Source organism: Sardina pilchardus, chromosome 14 (assembly GCF_963854185.1).
Source record: "Sardina pilchardus chromosome 14, fSarPil1.1, whole genome shotgun sequence".
Taxonomy (NCBI): Eukaryota; Metazoa; Chordata; class Actinopteri; order Clupeiformes; family Clupeidae; genus Sardina; species Sardina pilchardus.
In genome coordinates, this window is record NC_085007.1 from 10,853,204 (window position 1) to 10,878,229 (window position 25,026).

General features: G+C 43.1%; 2 protein-coding genes across 3 annotated transcripts in view; both read left to right on the forward strand.

Moving 5' to 3' along the window:
• ywhah (tyrosine 3-monooxygenase/tryptophan 5-monooxygenase activation protein, eta polypeptide) overlaps positions 1-3,256 on the forward strand; it is a 3,396-nt gene extending 140 nt beyond the window's left edge. Inside the window, exons 1-3 of one of the 2 annotated variants that reach the window (XM_062554557.1) lie at positions 1-309; positions 1,254-1,873; positions 1,996-3,256. The exon at positions 1-309 is cut by the window's left edge and continues 140 nt beyond it. In XM_062554557.1, coding sequence (XP_062410541.1) covers positions 223-309; positions 1,254-1,873; positions 1,996-2,197 — 909 coding nt within the window. In that variant the 5' untranslated portion in view covers positions 1-222 and the 3' untranslated portion in view covers positions 2,198-3,256. Of the gene's footprint in view, positions 310-1,253 lie in introns of both variants that reach the window. The other variant, XM_062554556.1, reaches the window with a different exon arrangement.
• The window catches only part of slc5a1 (solute carrier family 5 member 1), a 26,018-nt gene extending 992 nt beyond the window's left edge, over positions 1-25,026 (forward strand). The window contains exons 2-16 of the mRNA XM_062554555.1: positions 7,758-7,904; positions 9,968-10,039; positions 11,665-11,769; positions 11,986-12,045; positions 12,490-12,594; positions 13,643-13,748; positions 15,896-15,976; positions 17,074-17,285; positions 18,871-19,006; positions 19,350-19,457; positions 20,532-20,682; positions 21,644-21,812; positions 22,261-22,476; positions 23,481-23,604; positions 23,952-25,026. Coding sequence (XP_062410539.1) covers positions 7,770-7,904; positions 9,968-10,039; positions 11,665-11,769; positions 11,986-12,045; positions 12,490-12,594; positions 13,643-13,748; positions 15,896-15,976; positions 17,074-17,285; positions 18,871-19,006; positions 19,350-19,457; positions 20,532-20,682; positions 21,644-21,812; positions 22,261-22,476; positions 23,481-23,604; positions 23,952-24,169 — 1,998 coding nt within the window. The 5' untranslated portion in view covers positions 7,758-7,769 and the 3' untranslated portion in view covers positions 24,170-25,026. The remainder of the gene's footprint in view (positions 1-7,757; positions 7,905-9,967; positions 10,040-11,664; positions 11,770-11,985; positions 12,046-12,489; positions 12,595-13,642; positions 13,749-15,895; positions 15,977-17,073; positions 17,286-18,870; positions 19,007-19,349; positions 19,458-20,531; positions 20,683-21,643; positions 21,813-22,260; positions 22,477-23,480; positions 23,605-23,951) is intronic.

The following is a 25,026-nucleotide window of genomic DNA, read 5'->3' on the forward strand; positions in this document are numbered from 1 at the left end:
GTCCTCTGGATACATTGACTTGCTGGTAAACCCACACGTGAGTGCTGGGAACAGGGAGAAGGAAAAAAAACTCGTTCTCCAGCTGCCCACATATTTTGTCCAGCATAACCGAGCCTTTTGTCAGTGCACACGCGACTTGAGACCAAATCAGTGGTGAAGGAAACGTGAAAAGAACGTTCTTGTGGTTGTTGAGCATCCTCGCGCTTGTGCACATCTCACAGAATGGCTGACCGGGAGCAGCTGATCCAGAGAGCCCGCTTGGCAGAACAAGCGGAGCGCTACGATGACATGGCCTCCGCCATGAAACTGGTGAGTTGTCATCTCAATGCTTTAAAACGAAATACTCAGATGCGAAGACAGTACTGTTACAGTGTTTCAACGAGGCAGTATATTGCACCAGCGGTATGAATTTGCGCGTAGCCTCGATGCAGATGTCCGACAAGCCTCTGCCTTTTCTTCGTAGAAGAAGATTTGGATCTCTCATTGGTACAAACACATCCCAAATATTACAACGAATGTTTCTCTATTTTGTGTTGAATGCATTAGGCTGTGGCTATGTATTGTAAGAATGTAACTGACAAAGGCGTTCAATATAATGGACCATTGAGGAGAACGGTTTGGGAGAGAGATTGCTTAACCGAAGGAGGGCGCTGCGCAAATGCTTTTCTGCGGACTTAAAGCGATTGGTGCCATCGTTCATCATTTTTCTTTCGATCGAAATAGCAGAGTTTGAATGCGGCAGTGATATCCGTTATCTTGGAGATGGTCACCTTTACCCTCACGGCCAAGTGATTAAATTACCAGTGCACCGAAACTAAGTGCACAGCCTCTAGGGCCACCCGTCTCGTTTGACCTGCCCTGTCCGGTTTCATCCCTTTGTGTGCGGGTGGCAATCGAAACGCTCTATTGGAGGAGGTGAGGGGAGGGGAAAGGGCGACCCGTTCGTTTGCATTGCAGTCTGTCTTCACTCGACAGAATAAAATAAGCAAATCCTAGGAAACTTGCCAAGATATAAGCAATGCAGAATTGCTCCATTGCAAGTCCTACTAAGGCTGTTTTTGCCTTCTGTACTCCAACAGCTCCATCAGTTTCTATTGATTTATTCCATTTCCATTCAATTGATTTACTCTGTATGCACCAAAGCCTAGAAGTTGACTCACACTTATTGGCTAAGCAGAATGTCCGTCTACATCATGACCTCACCTCTCCCCCCCCCCCCCCCCCCTCCCCATACTTGTGTGTCCATCTCGCAGGTGACCGAACTGAGCGAGCCGCTCTCCAACGAGGACCGCAACCTGCTGTCGGTGGCCTACAAGAACGTGGTGGGCGCCCGGCGCTCGTCCTGGCGCGTCACCTCCAGCATCGAGCAGAAGACGGCCACCGACGGCAACGAGAAGAAGCTGGAGCTGGTGCGCGCCTACCGCGAGACCATCGAGAAGGAGCTGGAGTCGGTGTGCCAGGACGTGCTCCACCTGCTCGACCAGTTCCTCATCAAGAGCTGCGGCGAGGGCCAGACGGAGAGCAAGGTGTTCTACCTGAAGATGAAGGGCGACTACTACCGCTACCTGGCCGAGGTGGCCACCGGCGAGAAGCGCTCCGGCGCCGTGGAGTCCTCCGAGGGCGCCTACAAGGAGGCGTTCGAGATCAGCAAGGGCATGGCGGCCACGCACCCCATCCGCCTGGGCCTGGCGCTCAACTTCTCCGTCTTCTACTACGAGATCCAGAACGCGCCCGAGCAGGCCTGCCAGCTGGCCAAGGAGGCGTTCGACGAGGCCATCGGCCACCTGGACAATCTGAACGAGGACTCCTACAAGGACTCCACGCTCATCATGCAGCTGCTGCGAGACAACCTGACGCTCTGGACCAGCGACCAGCAGGACAGCGAGACCGGAGACGCCCCCCCAGCCCCGGCCCCAGCCCCCGCCCCTGCCCCTGCCCCTGCCCCGGCCCCCGACCCTGCCCCCGCCCCCAACCCCGAACCCTGAGGGCCCAGAGAGCGAGAGGGCAAGAAGAAAATAGGAAGGAAGAAAGGAAGCGGGAGAGTGAGAAAGAAAGAAAGAAAGAAAGAAAGAGAGAGAACGAGAGCGAGAACAAGTGTGATTTTCCTTCCCTCCTTCCCTATACGTTCATCCTCCTACCCCACCTGAGTGTCCCTCAATCGGCGCCTCAGTGTCCCTGTCCTTTCTCATTGCAGTAAGCTGCATTAGCCAACCTCCTCTTCCTCACCCCCCCTCCTCGTCACGCTCTCTTACTCCTTCCCCCACTCCTGTTACATTTCTTCCTCCTCTGCTCCTCCTCCTCCTCCTCCTCCTCCTCCTCCCACTCTCACTCTGTTCTCGTCGTGTGATGCTCCCCAAAACTCGATCTCAGTGTTATTAATTTACGTTCTCTGCTCCTCTCTCCTCCTCCTCCTCCTCCTCCTCCTCTTTCTGCTCCGCCTGGTTTGTCTCTGATTTTTTTTTTGGTTTTGTTTTGTTTCTTTTGCTGTCCCTCTGTCTCTCTCACCCTGATGTACCCCCCCCCTCCAAATCTGTGCTCTTGCTCATTTTTAATGGCTTCCTTCCTAGTCTGTGGTCTTTTTTCCAAATCTCTGTGCTGTGTAGCCTCAACCCATCCCACCCGTCCTTTCCTCTCCCTTCCCAAGTCACTGGTGATGAGCAAGGTGCTCTCTTAACCTGGTGTTCCTGTGAAGACCCTCTCATGTGTTGGAGCCCTCTCCTAAACAGGGTGTCTCGCAACACATAATACAGGCCAAGGTGTTTCCGTAGACCTAAGATGACCATGTGCCAAACAAAACAAAAAAAAATCAAATGAAATAAATCAAGACAACCATCACACCAGTGTGTTAATGTACAACCCCTACCCCCAACCCAGAATTCCATATCCTCTAATCCGATACCCCATGACCTTTCTAATGTGCTGTCTGCTGTCCATCTCCTTGACCTCTGACCTTTACACTATGACCCCCTGTGTACACTGCTGTCCCTTGTGAATTGTGTAAGGCACCTGTGATTAGAGCAGCTGACCCCCTGAGTCTGATATTGTTATGGGGGAGCCCTCTCCTGCTACACAGTGGTGTAAGAGCATTTTGGTTTTTGGTTGTATGGATTTTGATGTTTTTGTTTGTTTGTTTGTTTCTCTCTTTTTTGGCATTTGTTTGTTTCTTTTTATTATTAATTTATTTGTTACTCTGAGTAAATATGATACTGCGAGGTCAATGAAAGAATGCCATTAAAGACATTGCCTACCATGGGAAGCCCTTTTCTGTTTTGTAGACTTTGTCAGGTCTCTTGTATTGCATTTGATTATATGGTTCTTCTTCTCTTCTCTTCTCTTCTCTTCTCTTCTCTTCTCTTCTCTTCTCTTCTCTTCTCTTCTCTTCTCTTCTCTTCTCTTCTCTTCTCTTCTCTTCTCTTCTCTTCATCTTCTTTTCTTGCTAAGTCAGTCTCTGTGTCACTCTTTGCTCACCCTATCACATAATGTGTTTCCAAGCAGCCATAAGCACAGTGAGTATTTCTGCATCTGTGCACCCCCGCCCCCCCTCCCCCCTCTGATCAGACCTCCTGTGCATCTTCTGTGCATCGCACCACATACGTACACATCAGCGAGCCGCGCTCCCATTGGCTGCCGAGCTCTCTTATCTGGGCCACGGGACCGCGACACGACACCGAGCGTTGGGGAGTGAGCATGCGAGCGAGCGAGCGAGTGCACACATCTACACACACACACACATGCAGCCGGGGTCCCTGAGCTGGAAGAGACCCAGCGATGCCTCTGTGTGAACAGCCCGGGGCAGCTCTTTCTGCCTGGCCAGGCTTTCCGTGGCCCTGCTCATTGCCAGCACATAATGGCGCAAGACACAGATTCACTGAAGAGGGGGGGGGTGGGCTGAATGTAAGTCATTATTAGCTGTGGTGTGCATTTTACATGCAATGGCATACAAGACTGCCCTATACAGATGGAAGTGAATTTTACAGCGTGTCATTATTAGCTTACAAAACATTTACATGCAATGGCATGCAAGACTGCGCCATACAAAAGAAACTTAATTTACAGTACGCCATTATTAGTTTACAAAGCAATGCAGTGTGCATTTAGTGTCCATGTGTAGGTAAGAATGGCCACTGGATCTGCTCCCTGCTACTACACAGTTTTTCTTGATTGCTTTGATGCAGCAGTCAACTCAAGCTCCACATTTTCAAAATACACAGAGGCCTAAACATGTCAAATTACACATTTATTGGCCCTAACTGTGCCAAAACATTTTAAAAAATGTAACGAGCAAATTTTGCCTCCAAACAACACCACTTGCAAACAAGTGTACAGCTCTTCCAATCAACCATGACACAGTGGAAAACAAAATACAGAAAACAACACTCAGGGTGAATCAGTGCACCACTGCTTGTCATTGCTTTACGTAGCTCTCATATTAGTGCCATTTGTTGTCAAATTTGCCTGCTTCAATTTATTTACTTATAGTGCAATATCACCATTGGCAATGGTCTCAAAACACTTTAATAGGCTACATATGAATAAAATGACACAGTAATGATAAAAAAAATTAAATAAAAACCTCTTATGAAGATAAAATAAAGAGATGAAAAAAAGTATATAGGTATACATGGCTAAGCCTTGCCATAATGTATGGAAAACAAAAAAGTCAGAGCCAGCTTGCAAATACAAATTATATTGATTTCCACTGACTTGGGATTTTTTTCACACTGTAACTGAAAACTAAAATACTGTAAATATTACACAAAATACATGTATACCACAATAAAATCTAAGAGTTAGGTACAGATGGTTTCTGTTTGGGTACCATACAGTAGCTAAAACTGCTCAAATGATATCCGTGTCAACTCTTCTGCAAATTAGTGGAGAAAATGTATTAATCCAATGAGAAAGGGTTAACACATTTGCAAAAGGTGTCTTCTGCTCTGCTGAGACAGTGATGAGGAAAACCAACCAAGTGGATCCCAGTTTGTTTATTTTAAAATAAAACGATACCATTTATTTAAGAAGAAGAGCAGTTGGTATTTTGGGGACAACTTACGCGTGTCTCCATTGCTTCCCCTATGTCTTTTATTCCTGTATCTTCAGAGAGGCTGTAATCCATATCAGAATATTCCATTCATGAATCACATAGCCAATTCTATCCCCACATGAGATAGTCAAGTCGAATCAATTTTTACGCAACAGTGTTAACAGATAAGCACCAATGGTGTGATATGTAAGGTCTCCCACTCCATGCAAAACTGGCAGAATCACAGTGAGTTTTGTAAGATCAAAGTGGACCATAACTCGACACAATTTAACTGTTGAGTCATTTTGTATTGATAAGCCAGTATCAAATGCGTCACCTTGGATGGGCACCTGGCCATACTGATAGTCTCTCAAAGGTGAAGGAGAGGTGACTACTGCTGGCCTGGACAAAAGGCGTTGTCTAGCTATGATATCGTCGAGGTAACCATGCCATGTGATCAATGGGCATGGTAACCATGACATGTGATCAATGGGCATGGTTAATGACGTCTCACACATGTGGGCCTTATCTAGCTTTGACAGCTATCTACAATAGTATGTGCTATGGCGTGAAACCATTTTTATTTTTACACTGAAGATCAGGAGGTCAAAGGAAACGGATGGGTGAATGTTGGGCTAGACAGAACTGGGGAAGTTATTAAACAAAGAATCCCTTCTTATATAACCCCTTTTTATGTTTTAATGTACACTAACTGTACTACACTGCTACGATAAACCCGGAAACACTAGTGTAGTTTTAAAAACGTACAGTATGCATTATTTTGAGCACATCTTCCTGAACAACTGTTACCAACTGAACAACTGTTGTAACAACACTGTAACTCACAGTGTTACAGTGTTGTTACAATCTGTATCAATATTATTGGACATGACAATCCACCTCACCACAGATACAACTCTCTCGTCTCTGACATGACTGTACCCATAAATACCCAAACAGAGTTAGAAGATATTCCTGGCTCACACAAGTATCGTAGTCCCGTGTGTCCCATCACACAAATAGCTGCATCAGCGTCCCTATAGGCTGTAGGCCCTTCTATAGTATCTCTGGCTTCATGCTATACAGTATGCTAGCTATAAACAATGGCTTCCACCATTGTGCCTTTGAGCAAGGCGCTTACCCCCAAGTTGCTCCATGGACATTGGCCCTTGCAATATAATTGACATCCATAAGTTGTTAAATAATAAATATTTAATGGAAATGCTATGCCCACTGCAAACTCTATGAAGCAGCTGACTCGGGTCCACGAAGCCGCTTATTCAAGTCTAGAATGGGTCTAGGTCAGATGAGACTACCAAGTCAGTTGAGAGAGTGGAATTTTACAGCTCTTGTCTTTTTCTCCCTCTTGCCCTGTTACATTGCCATTACATTTACATTCACATTCATGTTCACATTCTTTAATTTAGCAGACACTTTTATCCACAGCGACTTCCATGTGTTACATTACAAGGGCCATTAGTACTGTAGGCTATGCTATTGTCAATTTGTAAAACAATGCAAGAAATTCTCGAAGTCAGTTTTGTTTATTTATTTGATTATTCTTGTGTTTTTGGTAATGTTGAAGATGATATTATACGTTCAATATATATCTAGATCCAGTGGGCCTTCCTCAAAGTTATCAAACCAGGGGAAAGGTTATCAAGGTTTCTCAATGATAGATTCTGTTGGCCCCGATGAATGGACTTGACCCCTATTCAGAACAAGAGGAACTTTGTACCATTTCCGATGTCTGATTGATAAATACTTGTATTCTATCAAATCAGCTGATTAGTCAGGGGTCCCATACACAAAGATACACTCTGTGTAGACCAACTGAATCACTGAGTTACTGTAACATATACATTAACATGCACAGGAGAAACCTAAAGGCTGTGGGATTGTAGAAAGGTTATTTCTAGTGCTCCCTCTATGGGTCACTATTTGAATGGCACCGATCGGTACATGCCTTCTTTTCACCACCAGGGGTCCTCGAAAGGCCCCTGTTTCTCAATCCACCACCTTCTGTCAAGGTGGAAGCAGGAAGCACTTTTGACTGAGTGATTCTCAGCACAGCTTAAAAATACATTGTTTTATAAACCACAGAAACTTTAAAAGGGGAAACCCAGAATCTTAAGAGGAACGTGCCTGTGTGAGGGCTGGGGCCATGTTTTGGGTCTACGTGCTATTTTTTTCTGGGAATCTGCGTGTGTTTACTTCAAGGCCTTCCGTCATGGTTGATCATTAATGCCATTTGGTTCCCAGCACTCAGACACAATCACAGACCTATGACACCTCTGTTAAGCACACGAGGTTTAATCCTGACACCGACTCACAAGGCTACACCTACAGCCGCCATATGCAACTATGTGCGCACACACACACACACACACACAAACGCACACACTCTCTCTCTCTCTCTTTCTGTCTCACACACACACACACACACACACACACACACACACACACACACACACACACACACACACACACACATACACACATACGTGTAAGCACAGCCACCCCCCCCCCCCCCCCCCCCCCCCACACACACACACACACACACACACTTACTTGCTCACCTGAGGAGGCAGGGCATACGCACAGGTAAGCTGGAGTGATAAAACTGAAGGAGAAGACATAATACCCCTCACACACGCGCACTCACACACACACACACACACACGCGCACTCAGCAGTGACAGAGGCAACAGTACTGGTCTTTTCATGTCCACAGCGTGCCATCAAGATGACCTATGACTACTTCGGATTCTCCTATCTGCGCAATGCACGAAATACTACTGAGCCGCTGGCTGTCAACAATCCAGCAGACATTTCAGTCATTGTGATTTACTTTCTGGTGGTCTTAGCGGTGGGAATATGGGTGAGTGATATCACTGTCCTTTCCATCTATAAAGTGCACAATTAAAGGCAATGTTGACCCTCCAAACCTACCTGTGAATTGTTAGCCCCTAACCAATTATATAGTTTAGAGCACAGGTGTTGTTAATAGTAATAAATGTCCGAAATCTTAAGAGGCTTGGGGTTTGAGAGTATGTTTTGAGATGTTCATCAACCACAGGTCTTCACAGCTAGCGAAGGATGTATTTATATATTTATTTGTAAACATTAGATGACAGTTTTCCATCTCAAGCATAATTTGTCTCTGAAGAAATGTAGTCTACAGTTGAGTCGATTAATTTACCACATTGAGTGCTTCTATACAGTCTCTGCAAAGGTATCATCTGAGCATCCATTGTGCTTCACTGAGGTTTAACCACTATATTGTTAATCATTTAAACTTCACCCACAAATTCCTCAGTCATTTTTCAGTAGGTGATATGTGGACAGTAACTCATTGCAGAAATGAGCTCATTTGCTAGTCTGTGACACTGGTGAAGTGAATAGCGAGTGACACATTAGAGAGGATGGAATGTATGATGGCATTAGAATACATTTGAGGGGGGGGGGGGGTAGCATCAGTTGTGGATCAGGAGAGCAGGTGCATGTAAAAAGAAAAAGAAAATGTAATAGAATATTGTGGGGAAAGTCCATTGCCCTGCCCAGTCTGAGAGATGAAAGGTTAAGGAAACCATTGCCAGTTTTTTTAATTACAGTATTCAGCTGATTGCAGCTCTTCTTTTCTTGACATTTCTGTATTGTAATAGCATATATAGTTCTTTATTCTAATGTACTGGATTTTTGAGCTGTAGATCAATCACCAAGATTAAAACAATCAAGATTAAAATAAAATGTGACTTTTATATATAAATAATATATATATTTCACTTATATGTCACAAATTCTATAAGAAAGTTTTACTTTTTGAAATAAATTCCACAAGCATTTTTCCAAATGTAATGGAAAAACTTTTCCATGATATTCTAGTTTTTTTAGACACACTTATACATGTGGAGGATGCATTAAGAATACTGCCATGATAAAAAAAAACTGGCTTATTACAAAACAGGTGTTTGATATTGGACACAAGCCAAAAAACATTTTGTATAATACCAGATATCAAAGGTGAAAAGGTTAACTGCAGATTAACGTTTAACCTACATGCAGTTAAAATATTCTCTCAAACTTTATCAGTAACAACGTTACTCCTTTTAATGATTACATGATACATCAGATAGATAGATAGATACTTTATTGATCCCCAAGGGAAATTCAAGAAATGATCAAATGCTCATCAAAAGGTTATAAAAGACAAATGTCCTTGACATAAAGTTATTTTGGCTTGCTCTTCAAAAGTGTGTAATCAGTGGCTATCCATAGCATTCTGAGGCTTCTCTGTGGACCACTCAGATCGGGATCTGTAATACATGAAATGTGAAGTGCGTTCAAATTTTGCAAACAGTGGCGAACATTCATGGCAAACATGTTTTCTCTGAAAAGTAAAATTTAAACAATTCAGTGTGAACATTGTAACGGTAAAACACATCATCTAGTTCACGTCCAGCAATGAACTGTATCTTCGCAGAGAACTACCTCCTCAGAATCTTTGCGAGTGTTTGTAAACGATTGCCAAAAACTCAAGGCAAAAAGAAACCTTTCAAACATTCGCCTGTGTTTGCCAATTTGAACGCACCTATATGTTGCAGTGGGAGAAATGTGAAACCCAATCCTTACTTTTGAAATGAGAGTTATTATTTGTTATACAACTTCAATTTCCCCTTGGGGATCAATAAAGTATCTATCTATCTATCTATCTATCTATCTATCTACAGATATTTTCCTTGAGAGGTTTGCTAGAACAATGAAATGTCATCAAAAACACACAACTGCTTTTTCAGACGGTATTCAATCCATATTTGCATTGTCGACTTCAATCTAATGTGCGTACTGTACAGTATGTGTGAGGGTTTAGTGTGTGTTAGTAGTCTCTGCTTGTTACTGTACTGTTAATCTCTCTTGTTGCTCCCTCTGCCTCTTTTCTAACAGGCTATGTTGAGCACCAGTCGAGGGACTGTCGGAGGCTTCTTTCTGGCTGGGAGAAGTATGGTGTGGTGGCCGGTAAGAGCAGAGATATATGGACGGACAAACAGACAGTAAAGCAGACAAGCAGGCAGACAGACAGACAGACAGACAGAGAGACAGACTGACAGACAGATAGACAGGAAGGCAGACAGACAGACAGGCAGGCAGACAGGCAGGCAGACAGGCAGGCAGGCAGACCGGCAGGCAGACAGACAGGCAGGCAGGCAGGCAGGCAGGCAGGCAGGCAGGCAGGCAGGCAGACAGTCAAGCAGGCAAGTAGACAGACTGACAGACAGACAGACAGACAGACAGGCAGGCAGACAGGCAGGCAGACAGGCAGGCAGGCAGACCGGCAGGCAGACAGACAGACAGACAGACAGACAGACAGACAGACAGAGAGGCAGACAGACAGACAGAGAGGCAGACAGACAGTAAAGCAGACAAGTAGACAGACAGACAGACAGACAGACAGGCAAGCAGGCAGACAGATAGACAGACAGGCAGACAGACAGACAGGGGCAGGCAGACAGACAGTAAAGCAGACAGACAGACAAAGAGAGAGGATGTAAAGAGAAAGAGAGGACATGCACAGGTGCACGTATGCCATGTGTGTAGCTCTGTGTGTGTGTGTGTGTGGGGAGGGGGGGGATCATGTTTAGGGTAGGTAATGACAGACTAAATGACAAACCAACCCTGGACTCCTGTGACAGAGTAAGTAAGACAGAGGGATATTACTGTGTTTATCAACCATATAAGGTAGTCTGAGATTGAGGAAAATGAAGTGTGGCGGTGATGAAACACTTCACAGCATATCAAAAGTACACAAATATCTCAGCCAAGATATACAAATTCCTTTTGAGCGAGCTCCAGAGTTTGATGGGGATTGGCAGTGACATTTTCTCCATTCCTTCCTGTTTGACATCACCAGCTGGGTGGAATGATAAGAAAGATAGAGAAAGTTTTATTGCTGGTTTAATGTTGACTAGCAAATATGATTCAGAATTCACTGGAAAGGAAAATAGAGGGGGTTTTATCCGTGCATATGCGTAGAGAGGTTTTATTGAGCTATAAAATTAAGGGACACAGACTGACACAGTGGTTGTTTTAATGGTGCCCACTAGTATTTATTGTAAGATTTTTAACATAAGAAGAAATAAGACTGTTAGGTAACATTTTATAATAACTACACATATAAGCACTTGTGTGCTATTGCTAAATGTTAGCATTGATGTCTAAAATATATTTTTTAAATTGTTTTAATGCTTACATAATAGTCAGTTTGAATGTGTGTGTTAATGATTAAGAAACTATGTATGTGTACACGTGTGCATGCATTTATAAAAGATAATGATTAAACACATGCACTAATGATTAGTTAGTCAGGATTTACAAATGGTTAATTAAGGATATTTTGTGAGCTCATCTAAAATGAGGACTTTTCTATGCTTTACAACGCATTTACAAATGTGCTGTAAAGGTCAGGTTTACATTTATTGATTTTGTAGCTTTACACTTTTAGCTGAAGCGACTTACGCGTGTCAATCAAATTAAAGGTCAAGGGCACAGCAGTTGAGACGGGGAATTGAACCCACAACTTTTCAGGCTACTGCATGCTCCTTATCCACTACATTTCATTCAATGCATTCAATTCTCTTGTACAGATTGGAGCATCGTTGTTTGCTAGTAACATTGGCAGTGGGCACTTTGTGGGGATTGCTGGTACAGGTGCTGCTACTGGAATTGCTATTGGAGGATTTGAATGGAATGTAAGTCCATTCAGGCCATTATGTTTTTTTTATTCTTATCTATACATTCAGTAATAATGTAATAATGAGAAATATTGTATATATCTGTGATTAACCTTCACATTGTGTGTAACTATGTGTGCGTGCGTGCGTGCGTGCCTGCATGCGTGTGGTGTGTGGTGTGTGTGTGTGTGTGTGTGTGTGTGTATGTGTGTGTTTGAATCCATATGTTCACAGGCCCTAGTGCTGGTCATCATTCTCGGATGGCTCTTTGTTCCTATTTACATCAAGGCTGGGGTGAGGGACTCATAAAATATATGACTTTTGTGTGTGTGTGATCTTTTGTAGGTGTGTGTGTGTGTGTGTGTGTGTGTGTGTGTGTGTGTGTGTGTGTGTGTAAGCCATAAAGTTTACACCAGAGTGCTAATTATCTGTGTATCTACTCTGTGTATCATAAATGTCAATTTCATTCACTCTGTATGACGTCTATCTGAGATGTGGTTGAATAACAGCATCACTATCATTATATAAGTATACTCTCTTAAAAAACATGTAGTCTTTAAAGAACCATTAAGTGTTCCTTTGATTAATGCTTCACAACCATTTTAGAACCATTTTTGTTTCTAGCGCCTTTTTACTGAGAGGGTTTGCACAAGAAACAAGTCAAGGACAAGGTCATTTGCACAAGACTTCCTCAAAGACCAAGGCTCTGAGATGTCCTGTATATGGTGGTATTTCTAGGTGGTGACCATGCCAGAGTATCTGAGGAAGCGATTTGGGGGCCAACGCATCCGTATCTACCTCTCTGTGCTGTCTCTGGTGCTCTACGTCTTCACCAAGATCTCAGTAAGTCTGGCCGACAACAGTGCCTCGCACCTTAATCTTGCTCTGTGAGGACTCAAAGGTGAACTCGAGAGTGGGGTCTTATCGGAGCCTACTGACCGTAAATGTGTGTGTAAAAAAAAATGCATGTCAGTAAAAATGCATGCTTTCTGGAAAACAGGGATTGTCAAACCTACTGTATACTGTGACTGAAACTTTAGACTATTTTATCTCTGCAGTGTAGATGATTATATGGGTAATAGAAATGACAACTTCTATAGTTTCCCATCACCACCATGGGTTACTTCTGGCCAACACCAGCCAGGTTATATATATATATCCACCTTTGTCTCCACCTCTCATCACAGAATAACATGCTAAGTTGTAGTCTGTTCTGTTCTACCACTGTAAAAGTATTCTGAAACAGAATCAGAACATGTATGTACAGTAATTTCCCGCATATAAGCCGCATTGTGTATAAGCCGCAGGATAGCGTTTTATGCAAGTTAAAAGAAACAAAACCATATTAACACCATATTAACTGCCCCTCTGTATTAACCTCATAGTGGAAGAAATTTTGCAAAATCAATGTGTAAGCCGCGGCTAATAGTCGGGAAATTACAGTATGTATGTACTGTATGTACTGTATGTACTGTATACACACATGAAGAATTTGGTTCACATTATTACTCATTAACATTGGCATATGGATAACACTGACCATATGCAATTGTACATACTATATATACAAGACATGGGCAGTGGTATGGCATGGTTAACTAGCTGGGCTAGTTAGCATGCAATAGCCAGAAAAGTTGTGGATTCATTCAATTCCTGACTTCCAGGTGCAACTCAAATTCAAACCTCTGTTTGTATCTCTCTATCTATTTCTCTATCTCCTCTCTGTTGTGATATGTTGAACAGGACTAGATTAGTATATTAGGCGGAGGGATACATGTGGTGGATACACAGGAGTGATGTGCTGTGTTTGTGTAGCCTTGAGCAGAACATGAAGTAAAAGTTGTGTTAGGAGTTCTTTCCTGGTCATCTATAATGATACTTTACTCTGCAGGCAGACATGTTCGCGGGAGCCATCTTCATCAACCAGGCTCTGGGTCTGAACATCTACCTGGCCGTGGTCCTGCTGCTCACCATCACAGCTCTCTACACAGTCACAGGTGAGGGTCCACTCCTCTAGAGCACAGCACAGCACAGCACAGCACAGCACAGCACAACTACAGACACACACACACACACACACACACACACACACACACACAAACACACACACACAAACACACACTAAATCACTGAGCCTCAAAACACTGAAAATCACTGAGTCTCTTTTTACATTGGTATTTGCACTTTATACAAGTATGTGTAAATGCTTCCCAAGTCACAACATATCTTCCATGTAATTCTTGGGAGTTATTTGCATTGTTATATGTGTCACCATGTTTCTCCAACCAACAGATGTGCAGATAGACTCCTTCAACACTGTGCAGCAGGTGCACAAACAGTCCACTCCAGAACAGTAGCTACATGCTGACAGACTCGCTGTAAAGAATTACTTGTTTACCTTTGTTTAATCTTGTGTTATAAATACGGAAGTATTTTGAAACATCATTTCTTAAAGCACAGGTTTCATGATGACTCAGCCTGTATACTGTAGACATTATGAAAGCTTTGTATTTGCTCAATTGATTAAGCAAAAAAGTAAAGATCATCTTTGTGTAAATATTTGATCGGGAAATACTGATGAGACAACAGTATTCATTTCCTGAAGAGATTACATTGACTAGTATAGTCTTCTATCACCGGCAAAGAAAAAAAGGTCAACTAGACTGCAAGGGCAAACTCTCTTTCGATACAAGCTTCTGCCGGACAATTTTGGTAATCGCCCATTCCCCTCTGTCACACACAGTCAAGTGATAGGATAGAAAAGAGTAATTTTATGCGGCTCAAGGTTTTCCAGAAGGCAGGCTTTCGTGTCTTATCTGCACATGCCGGCCTTCTGTTTATAGCTCCAGGCCAGGGGGGAAAGTCCACCGTTTATTGTTATGTGAATGAATGGGTGGGCACTGGGCACTGTTGTTGTTGCCTGGGGTCTGATGTGAGAGTAATTGCCCGTAAGCTTTGATAAGGTGCACGCGCACTCTTGGGGGTTACGTAATATGATGGCGTGATACCTGAAACTTCATTCCAGATCTCGTTCATTGACAGCTGTGTAATAAGTAATCACCTCAGGGGTCAATGGACAGTCTTGTGCTGTTTCTTAGATTAGAAGGCTTTCGAAGAGTTATAAAAGTCTATAGCACATTGCCTAATACTTTATAAATGAGCGTGGCAGTAGCAAGGTCAAAAGTTGAATTGTGTTCTCAAAGGAAACATTTCACATTTTTTCAATGATTAGGCATACAGTAGGCAGACTTGATTACAGAGGCCACTCCACCAAATATTTCTTTTCTCTTGAAAAAAAAACTCCTTTCTTTTGAGTTGTAGTTGAGGGACCGACCAGAAACTACGGCTTTTAAAACAAATGCCTGTTGAAAATGATTGACAGACCTGTCATTCATTCACCCAAAGCAATCCACTTGTTTTGGTCATGTGACTTATGCTAGAGAGGTTCTGATTGACATTTCAATTAGCTCCCACCTCCCACATCCAAGTAAATGTGACATATATCAAGAGAGAGTTTGCCATTTGTGACGGTGGTGCGTATTAATTATTAAATTGGTTTCCTGCTGGTAATCTTTTTGAAGTCCTAATTATTGCAAACATTGCTCTAAAAATGGATGTCCACTGCCAGCCATGTTTTTCTCCCTTTCTCTTTCTGTGACCGCTTGTCTGATGCAGGGTAAACATTTAATCATGTGCTTTATGAACTTGAACAGCACCAAATATGTGAATAGGTTTGCCAACTTACAGGGGTATGAATCAGTGTTTGAAAAGCGTGCTCATTTGCTCATTGGATTGAGATTTCATCTCTTTTTTTATGCCATTTCAATGTTTTCATCTAAGTCTGTTGGAAGACATGCAAATATGCCACCGCCTCCATTAGGTTATTATGAGACAAAAGACAAAGGTTATATCATTGCTAAAAAGAGTGATAATGACGATATGTGTTATGGTATCCTCGAGCATCGTCTGACAATCTTAGGTGTTGGGAAGTATTCCATTAAGACTATCCATGGAGGTATGACTCAGGGTAATCATGGCAGAAAAAAACAACAACAAAAACAAAAGCAAAAACAAAAACAAAAACAAAACGATGACTCCTGTCTGATGTCTACTGACCTCTTGCTGTTGAACGCTTCATTCCCAGGTGGCCTTGCTGCGGTCATCTACACTGACACCCTGCAGACCATTATCATGGTGGTCGGCTCCTTCATCCTCATGGGCTTCGGTGAGTCATTGCAGTTTGTCCTCTGTTCTTTATCTCAGCGGCTGGAGCCATTTTGTACTATTCTGCCATGCCATTTACCACAGAGTTACAGGTAACTGGTCAATCTGGGTTAACCTAGGCTGTTGTTAAAAGCATATACAACTGTTTTTATTGCTTTATTGTTTTATTTGAGCAATCTATGCATTGTGTTTACGCTTGTATCTAGAGCGACCCCCTGAGGCAACTCAAAGTGACTCCTTCAGCGTATTAGAGGCAGCTGGGAATCAAATGTTATCGTGTTTATGAAAAAAGGAGGACGAGAGGCGCTGCAAGGTTCCTTTAGTGTTAAAAATAAACAGGTGCTCTTTAGTTGTTGTGGGTTCATCAAGAATCAAAAAAGAGAAGACACTAAGGCACTCCGTTTAAGATTATTTAGTTTGTTTGCCCTGCAACAAGTAAATAATCTAAAATGGATTGCCTTAGTCTCTTTTTTTTTTGTTATCATATTTATGCTTTCATTTTGAACTTAAAGACATCCTATACAAGTTTTTTTTTTTTTTTTTTTTTTTTTTTTTTTTTTTAAAAAACAAAAAAACAATTGGTTTTACCTCGCTCGGGTTACCGCAGCTGGGGGCAAGATGGGGTCTCATGAATAGAGAACTATGTGAAAAATCATCCGATTTCTCCTTATATAAGATATAAGAGGCTTACCATTTTTATGGTAAACTAATATGCAGTAAGGAGAATGTTGCGCCTTCCCAGCCATACCATGCCAGTCCACAGAGAACCAGCCTTGAAACTTCACTGTCCCCTTACCTGGAGTATCATAAAGTGCTTTACGGCAACTGTGCATTAGCCTACTATTTGCATGAACTTGTGTAATATTACATGGGTCAACATGAGTCCTCTGTGACTACCTTTGCTGGTTTGTTTACACATCCACATGTCTGTTGCAAGCCATGAGTGGCTTTCCAACAGCTGTGTGTGAAATACTCTGCAACTAACCCAGTAGCAAAAATAGAAATCCGAATCGGCGTTGGACACCTTTTAAACTCATTTCTTTCCGAGAACTAAAATAAAGGTTTCAATCAAATGTATCTTATCTCTGTGTTTTACAGCTTTCAATGAAGTAGGTGGCTACAACAATTTAGAGGCCAGCTACATGCAGGCCATCCCGACCATCATCCCCCCGAACATCAGCGAGGCGTGCTACACACCGCGGGCCGACTCCTTCCACCTCTTCAGGGACGCCGTGACCGGAGATCTGCCCTGGCCCGGTCTCGTCTTTGGCCTCACCATCCAAGCAGGCTGGTACTGGTGCACTGACCAGGTGAGGCGCGCACACACGCGCGCACGCACGCACGCACGCACGCACGCTCGCACACACACACACACACACACACACACACACACACACACCAACACACACACCAACACACACACACACACACACACACACACACACACACACACACACACACACACACACACACACACACACACACACACACACACACACACACACACACACACACACAGCAGAGATGAAGGTTAATGGTGATGCCTTACTGACAATAAACGCAGCAGAAATTAAAGTGTAAGCTAAAGGTGAAGGCCTACAGTATGTGACACTTTATGATGACTAAACACAATTAAGCATCTATTAAGCACTATTAAACACAATTACTAAATGCTTTGTAAATGATTTGTAAAATACTGTTCCTACAATGATTATCACCAGAAAAAGCATTTGTAGACACAGTCATAAATGGTTTGTTCACAGTAAATAAGCCTATCTAATATATGTTCATAAAATTGTTAACAACAATTTATAACAGTGTGTACAAATGCTTTACTGACTATAACAAACCATTAATAACTGTGTGTACAAATGCTTTACTGATGAGAATTAATAGAAACAATGCTTTATACATGACAAACAAAGCATTAAGTAATAGTTTACAAATGCATAATAATTGCTTACACACACACACACACACACACACACACTCTGATATGACACACAAAAGTGTATGTGTGCAAATATACATACAGTATGTACAGTATACTGTACACCCATCCACACACACACACACACACATGCACACATGTGCATAACACACACACTCATGGTTAAACACACACTCACGGTTCACCTCACACAGCCTTGCATGGATCTAAAATGGCACGTTTATCCTGCCAGTCAAACAGGAGTCTGATTGTCCAGGGTTTGAGTGTGTTGTTCTATACTTAGACCGGCATGCTTTTAGTTAGCTTCTGATTAGGGGGACAGAATAAGATAAGATAAATAGCCTGGTGCTCTGAGGTGGGTATTTAAGAAAGAACAGGATGTTGATTTAGTAACACACACTCAGTACTCCAATACACACTACACACACACCCGCTCTCTCTCTCTCTCTCTCTCTCTCTCTCTCTCTCTCTCTCACATACACACACACACACACACACACACACACACACACACACACACACACACACACACAGAGAGAGAGAGACACAATATCTCATTTGGGTTGACTGACTCGACCCATTAATGACGCTTCATGCTTATCTGTGTTCTGTCGTGTTTGGTTGCCCTACTTGGCTTGGGATGTGTGTGGGAAAACATGATAAATATTTCAGCCCGTTGGATCTGGATGACAAACAAAATGTGAAAATCATAATAAACACAGAAAATGCTTCACTTTAAATGATCTCAGTTTCCCTCTTTCCTCTGCACTACACACCTCTCGTCTCTTCTCAAACCAAATACAGACATGTAGAATAATCAGCATGATTTAGTGAAAACATGTTTCATAATATGTTTGCGAAGGCCCAAATATATTCTTCAGTAATATTCAGATAGACGCAATAAATGCTTCACATTTACCTCGTTGTGTGTTATCTTTCTCAAGGTGATTGTGCAGCGCTGCCTGTCGGCTAAGAACTTGTCCCATGTGAAGGCCGGCTGCATCCTGTGTGGCTACCTGAAGCTGCTGCCCATGTTCCTCATGGTGTTCCCTGGGATGATCAGCAGGGTGCTCTACACAGGTGAGCCAGAGAAGAGGAGGAGGAGGAGGAGGAGTAGGAGAGAAAGAGAGAGAGAGAAAGAGAGAGAGAGAGAGAGAGAGAGAGAGAGAGAGGCTGCTATTCAACTGCTATTCAAGACTCAAAAATAGTCAATCATAAATCATTGGTTGGTCGGTTGGTTGAATGGTCGATTGTATCATTGGTGTGTGTGTGTGTGTGTGTGTGTGTGTGTGTGTGTGTGTGTCTGTGTGTGTCAGTCTGTGTCTGTGTCTGTGTGTGTGTGTGTGTGTGTGTGTGTGTGTGTGTGTGTGTGTGTGCGTCTGTGGATCTTCTCACATATTGCTTTGTTTTTCTTCTGTTGCAGAGGTCATAGCTTGTGTGGATCCTGAAGAGTGCAGTAGGGCCTGTGGAGCCAGTGTAGGATGCTCCAACATTGCGTACCCAAAACTAGTGGTGGACCTCATGCCTAACGGTAAGTTCTACCTACACAGTGCAACATATCCTGATGTAAACTGATCTGTTTGAAGCTGTGTGTGTGTGTGTGTGTGTGTGTGTGTGTGTGTGTGTGTGTGTGTGTGTGTGTGTGTGTGTGTGTGTGTGTGTGTGTGTGTGCGTGTGTCCGTGTGTTTGTGAGTGTGTGTGTGTGTGTGTGTGTGTGTGTGTGTGTGTGTGTGTGTGCATGGATATAAATGTGCGAGCATAAGCACTCCTCATAGACTCATAGTAAACTCAGTCTGTCAGCAGTCTGTGTTGCAGTTGTATTGAGCTGTATGTAAGTTACTGTATGCGTGTGTGTGTGTGTGTGTGTGTGTGTGTGTGTGTGTGTGTGTGTGAGTGTGTGTGTGTGTGTGTGTGTGTGTGTGTGTGTGTGTGTGTGTGTGTGTGTGTGTGTGTGTGTGTGTGTGTGTGTGTGGAGGGGGGGGGGGGTAAATGATTATGTAAATGTATGAATACACCTCCCATCGATACTCTGTGTTATACTGTACTGTAATAATGACCACTGTATTTAGCTGCCTGTGTGTGTGTGTGCGTGTGTGTGTGTGTGTGTGTGTGTGTGTGTGTGTGTGTGTGTGCCTGTGTGTGTGTGTGTGTGTGTGCCTGTTTGTGTGTGTGTGTGTGTGTGTGTGTGTGTGTGTGTCGTAGACTGTGGAAAGGTGCACATTTACATTGCACTCTTCGATGTCATCAACTCTACCTTTTTAACGTTTTCATTATTCTTTTTCATTTTTCATCATTCTTATTGTGCTCTACCTTTTTACATGTTTCTTGTAATTGTTGTTAAAATTGCTTTTGAAAGCTTAAAAAGTTTACCATGTTGTAAGTCACTTTGCAAAGCATCAGCAAAGTGTAATGTAATGTAATGTAATAATGTAATTTCTAAAAGTGTTTGCTGAGTCGATCAATGTTCATGTAAATGCTTGTGAATGAGAACACGTGTATGTGTTGAGATATCGATGTATACCTGTGTGTGCATGCATTCAGGTGAGTACAGGTGTGTACACTCTTTATTGACTCCAGTCCTCCTCCTCCTCCTTCTCAAACGTAGGTCTGCGAGGCCTGATGTTGTCGGTGATGATGGCGTCGCTGATGTCATCGCTCACCTCCATCTTTAACTCCGCCAGCACGCTCTTCACCATGGACATCTACACCAAGATCCGCAAACGCGCCGCAGAGAAGGAGCTGATGCTCGCCGGCAGGTACGACCAGAGAGGGTTAAAGCGGGAGGCGCAAGCGAGAGGCGCAAACGTTCCAACGAATTTTGCTTCCATAGAGATGCATTACGTCGCTCTATCTTGTCAGTAATGAAGGATCTTTGGTACGACTGAACTCAGCACCTCATAAGACAGTCACACTTATTAGTGACATCGCTTAGGGCAAAAGGCTTGAAGTTTATGAAAGGGTCATTTACAGAATAAGTGCATAACAGGTACATACTGTACATTTCTAAACCATGAGCTACACATCATCAAAGACGGTGCAGACTATTGAAGGCCTATGGTATATCCTCTTTGCATTTACATTTCTTCTGTACATTTACAGTAAAAGCAGTAAATAAAGTAGTGTTAGCTTGGTGGTGTTTTGGGCCCCCATCGTCGACTTCAAGGCAGCGCTGTCTTGCCTAACCCTGACCCTAAGCCTAATCCTGACCCTAAACCTTACCCGCAACCTTGCCTTGAAGTCGATGGTCGGGGTCTTAAAAGACCATATACAGTATCATAATATAAATGTAAATCTTTTCTTGGATTAATTTTAGTCAGAGTTTGCTAAATGGACTCATTTTATGATTAATATTTACAGTATTATATTAGAATTTCACAGTGGTGCATTTCAGAATATTCCTATCCTACTGCTATAGATCGTTTCAATATCAGTATCTTAGTTGTTCCCACAAGGTTTCCGTTTTAGCATACTGTACCATACAGTATGTTATCTTTTTGCAGCGGAAGTAGTTTGGGAACACAATAGAACGTTAGATAGAATAGAATAGAAAGCATTGGTTTTGTTTTTCTTGGTGAAACGGGTCTATATGCTCAAAGAATATAATGACATGTTGACAGTCATATGCATGGTTGTATGGTCAGTAGCATTATGTTCTTGTGACCTTTGCACTGAATGCTGCGAGAGTGTAGTTCTCATGACACAGAAAATTGGTTGCAGGGTGTTCATGCTCTTCCTGATTGGAGTGAGCATTGCCTGGATTCCCATCGTTCAATCAGCACAGAGCGGGAAGCTCTTTGACTACATCCAGTCCATCACATCTTACCTAGCTCCACCCATCGCCGCTGTGTTTTTCCTGGCCATCTTCTGTAAGCGGGTCAACGAGCCGGTAAGCCCCACAAACCGCCCACTCGCTCACTCGTTCTACTGAGATAAGTGGTCCACACTCGAATCCCTCAAGAGCACAGGGCCGCCATCTCTCTGTCCCTGGCTTCCTCTTTCCCTCTCCAACACTCCCTCTTCTCTTCCTCTCTTTTCTCTTCCCTCTCCACTCATCCCCTCCCCCCTCTATACACACTACACCTCCATCAAATACACCATCATAACATATCATTGTCTCCCTTGTACTTCCTTCACTGGCACCTACTCCATCATAGTGACATCTAGCAATCAATTAATCTATCAATCTATCAATATGTCTATCCATCCACCCTTGCACTCTACAGCACTTTGGCCAGTGTAAGCAGTGTAAGCTGTGTGTACTGTACCTACCTACCTACCTACAGTACTCAACCATCCATTCTCTCTCTCTCTCTCTCTCTCTCTCTCTCTCTCAGGGAGCGTTCTATGGCCTGATGCTGGGCCTGTGTGTGGGCCTGGTCCGGATGATCGCCGAGTTCGTCTATGGCACGGGCAGCTGTGCCGCGCCCAGTAACTGCCCCACAATCATCTGTGGTGTCCACTACCTCTACTTCTCCATCATCCTCTTCGTCCTCTCCTGCGGCTTTGTCCTTGGCATCTCCCTCATGACCAAGGCCATCCCAGACGAGAATGTGAGTAAAGTCGGCCCAATATACAGTATATAAGCCGCAGCCCAGTGTTTTATGCAAGTTAAAAGAAACAAAACCATATTAACACCATATTAACTGCCCCCCTGTATTAACCACGTAGTGGGAGAAATTTTGCAAAATCAATGTACAAGCCACAGCTTATAGTCGGGAAATTACCGTGACCAATATGAGTATCAAAGTATTGATGAAGCATCAGTTATGCACTTAATAATTGATAGTGTTGATAACTGTATCTACAGTATGCTGTGATACTTTGGTCTCAATTGCATTGTTTTGATGATATGCATTGATATCTGCTATCTCTTGTAGTTGTGACTTAGTTGTTAGTGTTGTACTTGTATGTGCAATTGCCATGGGTTTTGTTAGTCACAGTTATATAAATGAAGTGCCTATTCAGCATCTGTTGATGAGATTATAGACTCTAGTCTTTTTACTAATAGGGTTATCAATTTAAGTATACCATTGGTTATATGATGATGTATCATGATGTATTGTAGCCTATTAAAATGTCATCATAAATCATCTTGGAAAAACCTACAGTAGCCGTACACTTAAGCCACTCCTCTCCTCTTTATGAACGACTGGCTGTGCTTGTTTGCTCGTTCAGACTCTGCTTTAGAGTCAGCAGTCCTCCCAGGCTGTTTTTTATGTTCAGTTACATTCAATTACATCATATGTGTTATTTATCTTATTGGATGTGGCTACTGCCCCCTAGTTTGTTGACATATAGGGAGCTTGCAAATTGGAAATTGCAGACGACGTATTGTAATTAGTGAATCAGGTCCTTGTCTACCCCAATCACATGTGCATGTGATTCACAACAGACACGCTGCTCATGTGACTCATTTCCTGGGTTTTCATCTGAGTGTTGGCCGGCTTACCGTTGTTGTGTTTCGTGGTGGTTGACTCTTGTCTGACCTTTACGTCCCGTGTGTGCGTGCGTGTGTGTGTGTGTGTGTGTGTGTGTGTGTGTTTGTGTTCTGCAGCTGTACCGCCTGTGCTGGACCCTCCGCAACCGTACCGAAAAGCGGATTGACCTGGAGGCTGGAGAGGACTGGACGGGTCAGCAAGACGACAAGCAAGACAACAAGTCTGACATGGGGGTGGAAGGTGAGAAAAGCAGTCTGCAACGCAACACAACACAACACAACACAACACAACACAGCGCGGCAAAGCACCGCACCGCACAACACAACACAACACAACACAACACAACACAACATGGCACAGCACAACACAACATGGTACACCACTGCACTACACAGCACAGTCTATCACAGTACATCATCATACCACCAGTACCACATAATAGCACGCAACACAGCAAAAATCGCAGTACAGTGCCGCACAGCGCTACATACGACACAAAGTATTGATACGTGGGCTGAGATTAACGCTAACATAAAATGGCACTGATCGCACGCATAATATCGGATGTTCTGACCTCTCCCCTGCAGAACCGGAGGATGAGCCTGGCTGCGTTAAGAAGGCCTACAACTGGTTCTGTGGCTTCGAGAAGAAGAGTTCCGCCCCCAAACTGACCGCCGAGGAAGAGGAAGAGCTGGAGAGGCAGCTCACCGACACCACGGAAAGGCCTCTGTGGAGGAACGTGACGAACGTCAACGCCATCATCCTCCTGGTCGTCTGCGTCTTCTTCCACGCATTCTATGGTTAAGGAGCTCAAGCAGAATGTTTGCACTGGAGTATAAATACCTACTGACCTATTCATTGGCACAAATACGCCTATGTGTACATACACACACGCATACACACACACACACACACACACACACACACACACACACACACATATTGTATGTACACACATACACACACGCAAAGACACACAGACACACACAAGCTAAACTGATCTGAGGATGACAAGGAGACAGTAAATGTATTCCTAGACTGGAGAGATAGTGTGTCAAGTCTGACCATGTACTTCTTATTTACAGTAAAACACTTCAAACAGCTGGGCTTTTGCTCACCTAGCTGCCATTTCTGTGACTCATTTCATGATTTAAAAACAATCTCATTTCCACATCAATCCATTATTGTAGATAAAATCCACCTTTGTCCCCGTTTTATGTTAGTCCCCCCCCCCCCATCTCATTTCATTTCACTTGTCCAGGATCATTGCATTCTTTGTAATTCCAAATTAATTTTGGTTCTGAACTAAACTTTTTTTTCTATGTTTACCCAAACGTGTATGGCAAACTGTTTCATTTTCTTCCCGTCATGTCAGGGAAATGTACTTGCATTTGTCAAGTACAGGTACAATGCAACACTGTAGCCTATGACTCAGATAATTTGTTTATCAATGATTCAACACCAAGAGGAATCCTTATCCTGTTCTAAATAATCTTATGATGACAGAGTTTTCTGAAAATGCTTTTATAGTATGTAGTTATATGTGCTAAATTATTAATATTGTACATGATGGTTGGCTGGGTGTTGGAATTATTGTATTGTTATATTTGCACTATTTTATCCTTTGTGTGAAGTTTTATAAATAAACTAAATGTAAATGAT